Source organism: Pseudochaenichthys georgianus, chromosome 7 (assembly GCF_902827115.2).
Source record: "Pseudochaenichthys georgianus chromosome 7, fPseGeo1.2, whole genome shotgun sequence".
Taxonomy (NCBI): Eukaryota; Metazoa; Chordata; class Actinopteri; order Perciformes; family Channichthyidae; genus Pseudochaenichthys; species Pseudochaenichthys georgianus.
In genome coordinates this window covers 37,827,701-37,841,487 of record NC_047509.1, presented here as the reverse complement: position 1 = coordinate 37,841,487, position 13,787 = coordinate 37,827,701, and the positions used below count along the sequence as shown (strand labels likewise).

The 13,787-nt window shown below is 43.1% G+C and overlaps 1 protein-coding gene across 1 annotated transcript; it reads right to left on the bottom strand.

Annotated features, from left to right (window-relative positions):
- Positions 1-1,930: 1,930 nt before the first annotated feature.
- On the bottom strand, positions 1,931-13,517 carry LOC117449176 (tubulin alpha-1C chain-like). Its single transcript, XM_034086627.2, has 4 exons — positions 13,386-13,517; positions 6,456-6,678; positions 6,212-6,360; positions 1,931-2,969 (listed from the first exon to the last, which is right to left on the bottom strand). The coding sequence occupies exons 1-4, from the start codon at positions 13,386-13,388 to the stop codon at positions 1,998-2,000; spliced, it is 1,347 nt and encodes a 448-aa protein (XP_033942518.1). The 5' UTR covers positions 13,389-13,517; the 3' UTR covers positions 1,931-1,997.
- Between the last annotated feature and the right edge of the window lie 270 nt (positions 13,518-13,787).

Genomic DNA, 13,787 nt, shown 5'->3' with positions numbered 1-13,787 from the left:
GGCAGCTGTCAATCAAAGTTCAGTGGCTCCGCCCCAAAGTGTCAGAAACTTTTCACGCGCGCGTAGACAGACTCCGCGAGCGAGTGGCTGACATTCCCGCGAGGGAGCAAGAGGGCTGTCTCTCTCGCGAGCGCATAGCCGCTCGCGGGGGTTTAATCTGCGCGCGAGTCATTTTATGCGCGTGTAAAATCATATTTTCCGCTCGTGAGTAGCTTGTTTTACGCGCTAGAATATTGACCCAAATCTGACTCCATACAATCCATCATAATAACAAACTATTACCATGCTGTCATGAACGCACGGTGCTGTTATGTGTACGCAAATTGACGTGCTTGATGTGAACGAGCATTTTGGTTAAAGTTGCGCATGCGCTATGAGCGCACATACGGGTACTTCTCAGGCATGCCGGGTTATCTGTGACGTTTCACTCTCTCAAAAGTTGGGCCATTTTATCCATAGACATATAAAGATGTCTCTTTCTTTATATGTCTATGATTTTATCATCATGCGCTAATGAGCAACTCTCATAGGAATGAATGAGGCCCCGCCTCCCACGCTGTATCCAGTTCTTATTATACATCCATGGGAAACTATGGAAACTACAGTTTTCTATACAGCGGACTACATGGATGTATAATAAGAACGAGGGACTACTGTAAACTCATCTCGAGACTCTGCACCGTGCTCTGACGCTGTTGTTTTATGCTTTATGAACGTGGACAACAGAGAAACTATCTTCATGACAAAAGTTGGAATTCAAATAAAAAAGGAAAGTGAAACGTATGCTCGTCACCCTCTCCCTCCGGTACATTAATACAAATGATCCCAATACGTATGATTGTATGAACTATGAAAAGATCTTAAAATAAATACAAATGTATTTAGGCTATTATAAACGTTAGTCCTTAACATCTATCACTGTGTATATCACTATTCAAACATCTTTTAAAAGTTGAACAAACCCCACACAGCTCAGTAACTGTGCAATGTTGACTTTATTTGATAATTTCAGTAAAAACTAACGTTCGTATTTCTCTTTTTGATAATACTGATGAACGTTCAAAACAAAGCACTTTGGCAACTTACCACCTACGTTTTAAAATGTTTAATAAGCACCGTAACTTTCATGATATCATTTCTCGGTCATAATCGGTTGTTTCGGTGAACGGCCGACTGTTGTGTGACGGCAAATGCTGCGGCTGCAATGCATTGTGGGGCAGCATTTTCACCTCTCCTTTCGGTAAGGGAGGTCCAGTGGTTCCTAAGCTAAGGAGGTTATAAAGGAAGTTTGAAACCTCCTTTCATTTAGAGAATTGGAACGGCACTTAACATGGCTGCCACTGACGTACTTCCGGGTCATTTCACTTGGTTAGGAAGGTTCCTAAACTAAATGGACTATTGGAACGCAACCCTGCAGTCCTGACCTCAACCCCATTTTGGGATCAACTTGGCCCTGTTGTCCGTGCCAGAGTGCCAGAATAAAAAAAGGAATGGGTGTTAAAGTATGTCCATTTGAGTTAATATACTTACCATGGTTGAATTCAGATTTTAAACTCTCGAGTACATTTAGGATAGAGCAGATGACATTTAAATCTGAAAATGATATTGAAATAATCTGATTATGTCAAATGTATTTGGAAGTAAAACTATATGCAACCATTTTGTATTTTTATTTTAGATTAGTTTGACAGTGCTAGCTCTGTATTATGAAAACATTTTTAGAATGACGTGACCATTAAGTGAATATTCGGTTTGATGATATTGATATACTTTATTAATCTCTCGTGGGGAAATTGTTTCTCTGCATTTGACCCATCCTGTGTTAGGAGCAGTGTGTTGCCATTTTGAACGGCGTTCAGTTCATAGTATTTGAGGCAGATTAGGTTATGAGAGTAGAGTGATTGTATAAAAAAAAAAAGAGTGCAAACAATAAATACAAACAGATTTTATTTTCTGAACCTTGGCACAGAGATCAATAAAGTGGAATGCATGCCTTTCTAATACTCCTCTCCTTCCTCATCCCCCAGACTATCAGCTCCAACCTCCTCATAATCTTTCTCCAGAGCAGCCATGTCTTCCCTGGCCTCAGAAAACTCACCCTCCTCCATACCCTCCCCCACATACCAGTGCACAAAGGCACGCTTAGCGTACATCAGATCAAACTTGTGGTCCAGCCGAGCCCAGGCCTCTGCAATAGCAGTGGTGTTGCTCAGCATGCACACAGCCCTCTGCACCTTGGCCAGGTCTCCACCAGGAACTACAGTGGGCGGCTGGTAGTTGATGCCCACCTTGAAGCCAGTGGGGCACCAGTCCACAAACTGGATGGAGCGCTTGGTTTTGATGGTTGCAATGGCAGCATTCACATCTTTGGGCACCACATCACCACGGTACAAAAGGCAGCAGGCCATGTACTTACCGTGGCGTGGGTCACATTTTACCAACTGATTGGCTGGCTCAAAGCAGGAATTGGTGATTTCTGACACCGTTAACTGCTCATGGTAAGCTTTCTCGGCAGAGATAACAGGGGCATAGGTGGCCAGAGGGAAGTGGATACGGGGGTAGGGCACCAAGTTGGTCTGGAACTCTGTCAGATCAACATTGAGGGCACCATCAAAGCGAAGGGATGCAGTGATGGAGGACACAATCTGACTCATTAACCTGTTGAGGTTGGTGTAAGAGGGACGCTCGATATCGAGGTTTCTACGACAGATATCGTAGATGGCCTCGTTATCAACCATGAAGGCACAGTCAGAGTGCTCCAGGGTGGTGTGGGTGGTGAGGATGGCGTTGTAGGGCTCCACCACAGCGGTGGACACCTGGGGAGCTGGGTAGACGGCGAACTCCAACTTTGACTTCTTTCCGTAGTCGACAGACAGACGCTCCATCAGTAGGGAGGTGAAACCAGAGCCGGTGCCCCCTCCGAAGCTGTGGAAAACCAGGAAACCCTGAAGACCGGTGCACTGGTCCGACTGAAACAAAGGAAGAGACAACGAAAATATTAGTTATGCGTTACACATCTTTTGGATTAACTCTGAAACAAAGAGAATGAAACGTACTAAAAACGTTCTGAATATAAAGAACATTTAGAAACACTGTTTAGCTTTTCCCCAGCTATGTCAGAGACATTGGTATTGTTTTCAGCTTCAGAGTCAGTGTCAGTGTGCTTCATCTTGGCAAAGCTTTCTCATGGCCCTCAGGGACATTTTGACTGAAAGCCATGTACTAAGAGTTCAACATGCTCAGGAAGTTCTACAACAGAGATTATTAAATTGGTAAATCAAGCCAGGATTTCGCCATCTTGCTTTGGACGCAGTCCCGTAAAAATGCCTTTGTGTTTGCAGCATATGAATAATCAAAACTGTTCCAGTAGTATAGGTTAAAATTAAGGCAGTTTGAATATGGGTGTGGTCAGACCAAGGGTGCAGGAGATAGAGTATCGGTTCAAATTCCTTTTATGTGACAACCTACTTGGCACTACATTACATTACATTACATTGAGCTGACGCTTTTATCCAAAGCGACGTACAATAAGTGCGTTACACTAACAAAATACAAACTTGAAGAAAACAGAATCATATAAGTACATCAGGTTTCATAGAGCAAAAACATTTCAAGTGCTACTCAACTGGCTTTAGATAAGCCAGTCCTTTATTAGTATATAAGTGCTTTGTTAATAGTTCTATCGCTCGAAGTGGAGTCGAAAGAGATGAGTTTTCAGTCTGTGCCGGAAGGTGTGTAAGCTATCTGCTGTCCTGATGTCAATGGGGAGCTCATTCCACCATTTTGGAGCCAGGATAGCAAACCCACGTGTTTCTGCTGATGGGAACTTGGGTCCCCTTCGCAGCGAGGGTGCAGCGAGCCGTTTGGTTGATGCAGAGCGGAGTGCACGTGCTGGGGTGTACGGTTTAACCATGTCCTGGATGTAGGAAGGGCCAGATCCATTCGCAGCATGGTACGCAAGTACCAGTGTCTTGAAGTGGATTCTAGCAGTTACCGGAAGCCAGTGGAGGGAGCGGAGGAGCGGCGTGGTGGGGGAGAATTTAGGAAGGTTGAAGACCAGACGAGCCGCTGCATTCTGGATGAGCTGCAGAGGTCGGATGGCACATGCAGGTAGACCAGCCAGGAGGGAGTTGCAGTAGTCTAGGCGTGAGCTGACGAGAGCCTGGACCAGAACCTGCGCGGCTTTCTGGGTCAGCTGGGGACGTATCCTCCTGATGTTGTAAAGCGTGTATCTGCAGCAGCGGGTTGTAGCAGCGATGTTTGCAGTGAAGGACAGGTTGTTATCTAGGATCACACCCAGATTCCTTGCAGTCTGAGTCGGGGAAACAACAGAGGTGCCGATGTTGATTGTTAGGTCAAGAGTGGGACAATCTTTTCCCGGAAGGAAAAGCAGTTCAGTCTTGTCAAGGTTGAGCTTGAGGGGATGAGCAGACATCCACTGAGAGATGACAGCTAGACAAGCAGAGATGCGTGCGACGACCTGGGTCTCTGAGCGGGGAAAGGACAGAATTAATTGGGTGTCATCAGCGTAGCATTAGCCCGCATGAAAAACTATGCGGGCTAATGACAGATCCGAGCGAGTTTGTGTACAAGGAGAAGAGGAGGGGACCGAGAACAGAGCCCTGAGGGACCCCTGTAGTTAATTGACAAGGGTCGGATTCCGACCCTCTCCAAGTAACCCTGTAGGTGCGGTCTTTGAGGTATGAGGTGACGAGGGAAAGTGCAGAGCCTGAAACTCCAAGTTCTTGGAGAGTGCGAAGGAGGATCTGATGATTCACCGTGTCGAATGCAGCAGACAGGTCCAAAAAGATGATGACAGAGGAGAGGGAGGCTGCTTTAGCCGTGTGCAGTTCCTCAGCAAGGAGGGCAGTTTCTGTGGAGTGACCTGCCTTGAAACCAGACTGGTGCGGATCCAGAAGGTTGTTCTGATGGCGATAACAGGAGAGTTGTTTAAAGCGCGTTCAAGTGTTTTAGACAGGAACGGGAGGAGAGAGACAGGCCTGTAGTTTATAACATCAGACGGGTTGAGAGTGGGTTTCTTTAGGAGAGGGTTTACTCTTGCCTCCTTGAGACTGTTTGGAAAGTGACCAGAAGTTAGAGAAGTGTTGATGAAATGGGTGAGAAACGGTAGAATATCAGGAGCGATAGTCTGAAGGAGGTTTGAAGGGATAGGGTCCAGAGGACAGGTGGTAGGGCGGGCAGAGGTAATGAGGGTAAGAACCTCACTTGGAGAGAGAGGGTAAAAGGAGGTCAGTGTGTGGGTGAAAGGAGGGTCAGGTGACCCAGTGGTGAGTAAAGGTGAGCCAGAAAAAAAAGAGCGAATATCATCAACCTTTTTTTCAAAGTGGTTAACAACTTCGCTTGACAGAAGGGAGGAGGGGGAAGGGGCTTTGGGGGGGTCCAAGAGGGTGGAGAAGATAGAAAATAGTTTGTAGGGATTAGAATAGGAAGATTGGATCTTATCTTGAAAGAAAGTGCTTTTTGCATGAGAGATCGAAGCAGAGAAAGAGGAAAGGAGAGCCTGATTAGGAGGTCGTCAGGGTGTTTGGATTTCCACCGTTTCCGCTCTGCTGCCCGAAGGAGGGTTCTATTAGCACGCAGTGCGTCATTTAGCCAGGGAGCAGGAGGGGACTGACGAGCCTGCCGAGATGTGAGAGGACAGAGAGAGTCCAGAGAGGATGAGAGAGTCGAGAGGAGAGTTTCTGCAGCAGAGTTTGGAGGTAGAAGTTGGAACGAGTCAGAGGAAGGGAGGGCTGAGAGCACCGATGAGGCAAAGGTAGAGGGGGAGAGGGAACGAAGGTTACGGCGGACAGGTGCAGGATGAGAAGAGATTAGTTCGTTATGTTTGGAAAGGGGTAGAGAGAATGAAATGAAGAAGTGATCGGATGTGTGGAGCGGGTTTACAGAGAGGTTAGAAGTAGTGCAGTTCCTTGAGAATATGAGATCAAGGACATTGCCAGCTTTATGAGTTGGTGGGGATGGAGACAGTGAGAAAGCAAAGGCAGTTAACAGAGATGTTAGTTCGTCTATCTTCCCTGTATGGAGGTTGAAGTCTCCGAGAAGTACAGTGGGAGGGCCAGTTTCAGGGATGTGTGAGAGGAGATTATCTAATTCCTCCAAGAAGTCCCCCAAGGCGCCTGGTGGACGGTAGAGAACAACAACTAAAACTGAATCATTTAATTTAACATTTTAGATTTCTAAATATACCCACCAGTTTGCGGATCCTGTCCAACACCAGGTCGATGACCTCCTTGCCGACGGTGTAGTGTCCACGGGCGTAGTTGTTGGCAGCATCCTCCTTGCCAGTGATTAGCTGCTCAGGGTGGAACAGCTGGCGGTAGGTCCCAGTGCGAACCTCATCTAAAAAAGGGAAATAAGCATAAATGTAAGCGTTTGACTAAGAGGTGGACACATCTACACATCAGCATCATTGCATTTTTGTAGTGAGAGGTTACCGATGACAGTGGGCTCCAGGTCAACAAAAACTGCTCTGGGGACGTGCTTTCCGGCTCCAGTCTCCATGAAGAAGGTGTTGAAGGAATCGTCTCCTCCTCCAATCGTCTTGTCACTGGGCATCTGTCCGTCCGGCTGGATCCCATGTTCCAGGCAGTAAAGCTCCCAGCAGGCATTGCCAATTTGGACACCAGCCTGACCGACGTGGATGGAGAGACACTCACGCTGGGGGGGAAAAGGACGTGAAGTTCATGGCACTATAACTTTTTTTTTTTTTAAGCCGTGGTTGGCTCAACCTTGTGCTAAGTTTTGCAAATTAGATGCTGAAGCCTGCTCTAAAGATATTTCAATATTTAAATGAGGGGGAAAAAAGCCTCCTTCGTTAAGAACCAGAACATCATGACAAAAGTCACATGATTGAAGTTCACATTAAGCCTAGGAACAGACAACCCCTTGAGAAATGGCTACTTATTACATTACACGATACACGCTTTTATCCAAAGCGACTTACATACTCAGTACTGTGGGCAATCCCCACAGGAGCAATTTGGGGTAAAGTGTCTTGCCCAGGGACACAACGACATGCTGAGTGGGGTTTGAACCTGTGACCCCCTGATCCGAACACCAAGGCTCTATCCACTGCGCCACACCCTTCCTCACTTATATCAGAGGCTGATTATTCATACATAACATTAACAGTGCGTTAGGCGCGTTCACACCGGAGTACTTTTACCCGTACTTTTCCCGTTTAGTTCCGATAGTGCCTGGAATTTTGCGTTCACACCAAAAAGAGTACTTAGTTCCGAGAACTTTTACCCCCATTTTTAGTGCCTGCTCGAGAGGTGGTAGGCTACTATCCTTGGGAGAAAAAAGTACCAATTTCGATTGGCTGGGCTTATTGCAAACGACGCCCGTAAAACTTTGAAAAGTTTTGTGAAGCCGCCATTGTATTTGCTGGCATTAGCATTAGCATTATCCCGGCGCACCAACGGAGAGAGAATAACACCTGCGATCAGCAGAAAAGCTGAACGCAGGTGGAGAAAAACTAATCTCCAAGTTTACTTCGAAATATATAAAGAGAGACTCTGCGTCTACAAATCAGGAAATAAAAAAGGCACGACAGTCTTTCTTTTCTGACATCATTACCAAAAATAAAAACAACTCAAGTGCTTTGTTTGCTACCGTCGACAGACTAAGAAACCCCCCGGTGTCAGTAGCTTCAGAATTTCTATCCACCAGGGCCTGCAATGAATTTGCCTCCTTCACTGACAAAATCATGCAAATTAAGACAGCCAGTCAGTGCCTCTGCATCAGGTACAGCCAATGTTTTGTCCCTGTGTCCACCTAAAGTCAATCCAGACATCATGACACAATTCCATCTGATAAATGCTAAAGACATTATTCAACATCTGAAATCCTCCTCCTGTAGCCTCGATATTATTCCGACAGGAAAACTGTTTTTCCCTGCATGGCCTCAGATATACTACACATAGTAAACAACTCTCTTCAATCATGTGTATTTCCACAGGCCCTGAAAACTGCAGTAATTAAACCGCTCCTAAAAAAGCATAACTTAGACACAACCGTAATGAATAATTACAGGCCAATATCAAACCTTCCTTTTTTAAGCAAATTGATTGAAAAAGTTGTTTAACAGTTGAGTCATTTCATGTTTTTAAATGACGGTTTTGATGTGTTTCAGTCGGGCTTTAGACCTAACCACAGCACTGAAACTGCACTTGTAAAGGTCTTAAATGACATTCATTTAAACACAGACAGTGGCAGAATATCAGTTTTAGTATCATTCGATCTCAGCGTTGCCTTTGATACTGTTGACCACAACATATTGCTAGACCGTCTAGAAAACTGGGTGGGAGTTTCAGAAACAGCGCTAAATTGGTTTAGTACCTACTTAAAGGACAGAAAAAACAGAGATCATTGTTTTTGGAGCAAAGAAGGACCGATTAAAAGTAATCGCAGAGCTTCAGTTGGCAGACTACAAAACCACTAATAAAGCCAGAAATCTGGGTGTAGTGATGGACTCAGACCTGAATTTCAACAGCCACATTACAACAGTCAGTAGGTCTGCTTATTATCACCTGAAGAATATATCGAGGATTAAAAAACTAATGTCACAACAGGACTTAGAAAAGCTTAGTGTCTTCACAGGGCTGACAAAAAAATCCATCAGAAAACGGCAGCTGATTCAGAACGCTGCTGCACGTGTCCTCACTAACACTAAAAGAGTGGATCACATCAGTCCGGTTCTGAAATCTCTACATTGGCTTCTAGTCGGCCAAAGAATTGATTTTAAACAGGGTTCTTACACCTTTTCCAAAGTCAAATTCAAGCACTTTTCAAGCATTTTCAATGTGCATTTTCTAGCTTTTCAAGCATCTTACAGCCGTTGTAAATTACATATTTATATACACATACTCAAATGATTATTTCCCTACCTCAGATTAAATCAGATGTTCTTTGCTATAAACAACCAAATGTGTGTTTCATGATAGCCTTCTACACGAGGATGAAAAATTAAAGAAAAGAAACCTAAGTTTAATATTTCAAAATGAGTGATCTGTACGTAGACTGGGCCTCCCATATAACCTGTCTGAGCCGATATACAACAATCAGCCAAATAACTTTTCAATACATTAGTGATTACTATTGTTGAGGTAATTTTAGGTTGGCAGTAAACATAAATCAGAGGTACATGGTGTACTTTTCCTCCACTACATGTATTTAATACCTTTAGTTACTTCACAGATCTGGATGAATTATGTGAAATATAATCAAGTGTTAAATCAGACTTTAGTTCCACCTGGAGTAAATCCACAAGCTACCCTGCAGTATACAAAGTCATTCAAACTAGCTGCACCTTTACTAGCTTTGAGAACACTTTCATGATCAATCATTATAAAACATATCATATATATTATTCTGAAATGGACCAATCTGCACAATGACTGTCGCTACTTTCACTATATTTTGATGAGAATACTTTTACTTGAGGAACATTTTGAATGCAGGACTTTTACTGTGACAGAGTATTCCTACACTCTGGTACTTCTACTTTTACTAAGTACAAGATCTGAGTACTTCTACTTTTACTCAAGTACAAGATCTGAGTACTTGTACTTTTACTCTGAGTACTTATTCCACCTCTGGTAGTGTATTAGTCTGAATTGTAGCCACAAAATCATGCAGAGCTGCATAAAAATAGACTCACAATGGTAACAAGTGGAAAATAATATTTACAAATGTGTCCAATGATTTGTAGGTAATTCTGACTACTCAAGACACCTGACTTATACATCTTCAAAGGAAGACTGTGTTCATTCTACAATTACATGGGATTAAAGCAAAATGTAGTTTTACTTGTATAACACTTCAACTTTATATAAAAAACAGTTTGTTTTCATCTGTTTTCAAATAAACAAAGTCTTGGCTTTCAGAATATTAAACTTGTTTCGGCAAATTCAGATGATAAATACAACTTTGAAGCTTATAACGGCATAATTACAAGCAGAAAACGGACTAATGTAACGTCACAGCAAGCATAACAACAGCCAGTGTTTCTTGTAAGTGTTTCCCCGGTACACAAACGCAAAAATACACAAACACACTCGCGAGCTTCCCCCGGCCCAGTAATACAAACGAAAATGTGTCTTCAGTAGAAGCTGCTGGGAGTCCCAGCAGCTTCTACTGAAGCCAGTCCCCAACTCCGGGAACTTCGGGTGGCAGTTTACGCCGTGAAGTGGTTTCCCGCCTGCCAGTAAACCCAAAGCAGAAGAAGAAGAAGAAGAAGGGACGTCAGTTTTTATTATACATCCATGCTTCATTTGCGTAATCTTCCCTCAGGGAACTTATTCCGGTGTGAACGCGATCTGTACTTAGTTCCATGAGGGTACTAAGTATGGCAAAGTACTTTGTGTGAAAGCGGCTATGGACAATGCTTTTCCTAAAACCAAACCAAATACAGCTGTGGTTCCTTATTTTTAATGCATAAAACATAACATATTAAATATAAAAGGCCCCATTGTGCTTTTAGTGAACAGGGTGTGTCTGAAAAGCCAGTGGTTGCAGTTTAATAAAGGCCAGCCTCTTCAAACAGCCGGTGTTCCGGTTTAACTGGTTCCCCGATCAACTGGTTGACAGATGTGGAGGCGTGGCCTTCGACTGAAATACACATTTCGATCGCTTCTTCTGTCGTTTACATAAATCTTTTGGTATATTTGGCTGGATAGGAACACTTTGATGCACATTCAGTACCAGTGTGTGAGGTTGTGGTTACTATGGCGATATCCGGACGCGAACAGCGAGGACTACAAAAAGAAAAATGAGTTGACTGGGGATGTCTGTTCAAAACATTGCGAGCTCCAATAAATCATTTAAACCAGCTATTGTTGGCAGACTTATTACTGAATATCGTTCTTAATGTGATACCAAGTCCACCTGAGACCTGTGTACACCTTCAGACAGCTTCCCAGTGAAGCGTACGTTGTTTACTCACAGTTTGAAAGCAGCTTGGAGAAGTCTTCAACTGTGTTAAGCTGTGATCCGCTCGAATAAATCATTTAAACCAGCTATTGTTGTCCGAATTATCACTGAATATCGTTCCTAATGTGATACCAAGTCCATCTGAGACCTGTGTACACCTTCAGACAGCCTCCCAGTGAAGCGTACGTTGTTTGAAAGCAGCGTGGAGAAGTTTTCAGCTGTGTTAAACTGTGATCCTCTCAGGTAAACTGTGATTCGCCCAGGGAAAATGGGATCCGCCCAGATTAAACTGCGTTACATCTTCTGTGGCTATCTACCAGCGATCATGTTTAATATGAAAGACACACACATACATCCCTTATAAAAACGGCATTCTGCAGCACTCATCCAGATCAAATGGGACTGTTAACTCGTTTTGCAAAGATAGCAACAGAAATGTCATTGCTGCATGTGCAGGGATATTTAGACTTTAAAATGCTGATGGGTCATTAATCTTGGTCTCGGCAAACAATATTAGGAATCCTCTATTCAAACTACATAATATTCAGTGTCCATCGACATGAAAATAACAAAAAAGTTCATGCTGGACTCAAACAGCAAAAGTCACTCCAGCCCTGCACGTTATGAGTGCGCCACGGATCAACACGATACCTTCCAGAGAATCAAAAATAAAATAACAGTGTTCAAAACACTCACGTCAATTACATGACATTGCATTTACCTGACACGTTCATCTAAAGCGACTTACAATAAGTGCATAAAACCAAGAAGATACAAACTTGAAGAAAACAGAATCATAAAGTACATCAGGTTTCATAGAGCCAAAACATTTAAAGTGCTACTCAACTGGCTTTAGATAAGCCAGTCCTTTATTAGTATATAAGTGCTTTGTTAATAATTCTAACGTCAATAAATCCTTTACAAACTATTCTTGTTGTCAGTCTTACATTTGTATCATATATCGTTATTAATATGATGTCGAGTCGATTTTATACCCGTTTATACTTGTATAAACTAGGATATCTGATCTCGGTGGGTCTTAATGAGGCTTGATACAGACCTCAGTCAGTATACTATATTATAATATGTATATTATGGCTTAAAGTGTACATACATTGGCTCACATTATAAATGATGGTCGGGTAGCATTTTTCTGGAACTTTTTAACAAGGTTAATATAGAATATTGTAGTGTGGTGGTTCGATACGTTGTGTTGATCCGTGGCGCACTCATAACGTGCAGGGCTGGAGTGACTTTTGCTGTTGGGACTCGGGTTTGAGTCCAGCATGAACTTTTTTGTTATTTTCATGTCGATGGACACTGAATATTATGTAGTTTGAATAGAGGATTCCTAATATTGTTTGCCGAGACCAAGATTAATGACCCATCAGCATTTTAAAGTCTAAATATCCCTGCACACGCAGCAATGACATTTCTGCTGCTATCTTTGCAAGACGAGTTTTCAGTCACATTTGATCTGGATGAGTGCTGCAGAATGCCGTTTTTATAAGGGATGTATGTGTGTGTCTTTAATATTAAACATGATCGCTGGTAGATAGCCACAGAAGATGTAACACAGTTTAATCTGGGCGGATCACAGCTTAACACAGCTGAAGACTTCTCCAAGCTGCTTTCAAACTGTGAGTAAAGAACGTGTGCTTCACTTGGAGGCTGTCTGAAGGTATACACAGGTCTCAGATGGACTTGGTATCACATTAAGAACGATATTCATTAATAAGTCTGCCAACAATAGCTGGTTTAAATGATTTATTGGAGCTCGCAAAGTTTTGAACAGACATCCCCAGTCAACTCGTTTTTCTTTTTGTAGTCCTCGCTGTTCGCGTCCGGATATCGCCATAGTAACCACAACCTCACACACTGGTACTGAATGTGCATCAAAGTGTTCCTATCCAGCCAAATATACCAAAAGATTTATGTAAACGACAGAAGAAGCGATCGAAATGTGTATTTCAGTCGAAGGCCACGCCTCCACATCTGTCAACCAGTTGATCGGGGAACCAGTTAAACCGGAACACCGGTAAAAGAGGAATGTGTCAGGCTGAAAGTTCACTGACCTCTGCCAACTGGGTACAGGCAGGGAAACCACGAACAAACCTGAATGTGGATTGTGCCATGTGACTGTCAAATTAACACATATTTTACCACTTTTACAGTTGAAACGAACTATTGAAGAAGGCGTTGTTAAACGTCTATAATGTATATCTATCCATCTATCCATCCATCTAACTAACTAACTAACTAACTAACTAACTAACTAACTAACCTGTTAACAGCTTTTTAAATGTGTTTAAATGTAGATCAGCATATGCCACTCCTTAACAGTTATAACAGTAAGTGAAACTAGTTTGGTCGCCACGTGATGACACACGTTCATATACACACATTGAGAAAACCTATATCTTTACACTCACCATGTTTTTTAAAGTTGGGAAGTCTTGAGTTTGTTGTAAAATAGGAAACAGGCAAATGTAGCTCTCGCAGCAAGACCTTTATGAGTCCAGTGTGAGAAGCAACTAATGTTTGCTTTTTCTCTAGGCGGGTGGTTTATTCTTCCTCAGGGAGAGCCGCGGAATCCGATTGGCCGAAAGTCACGTGAGCTGGATTCCTATTGGTTAAGAAGTGCTGCAGGAACGTTAGAATGGGTCCTAAACCCAGGAAATGAGTTCAGATTTTAGGCTTAGCAGTGCACGTTTCTGTTCTTGCTAGCCGATGAGGATGCACAGACACACTTCTTGAAATTCCTGAATTGTTTTATATGCGGGGCTATACTTCAAATGAATGGTTTCACAGTCCGTTTCATTTTGCTACTTGCA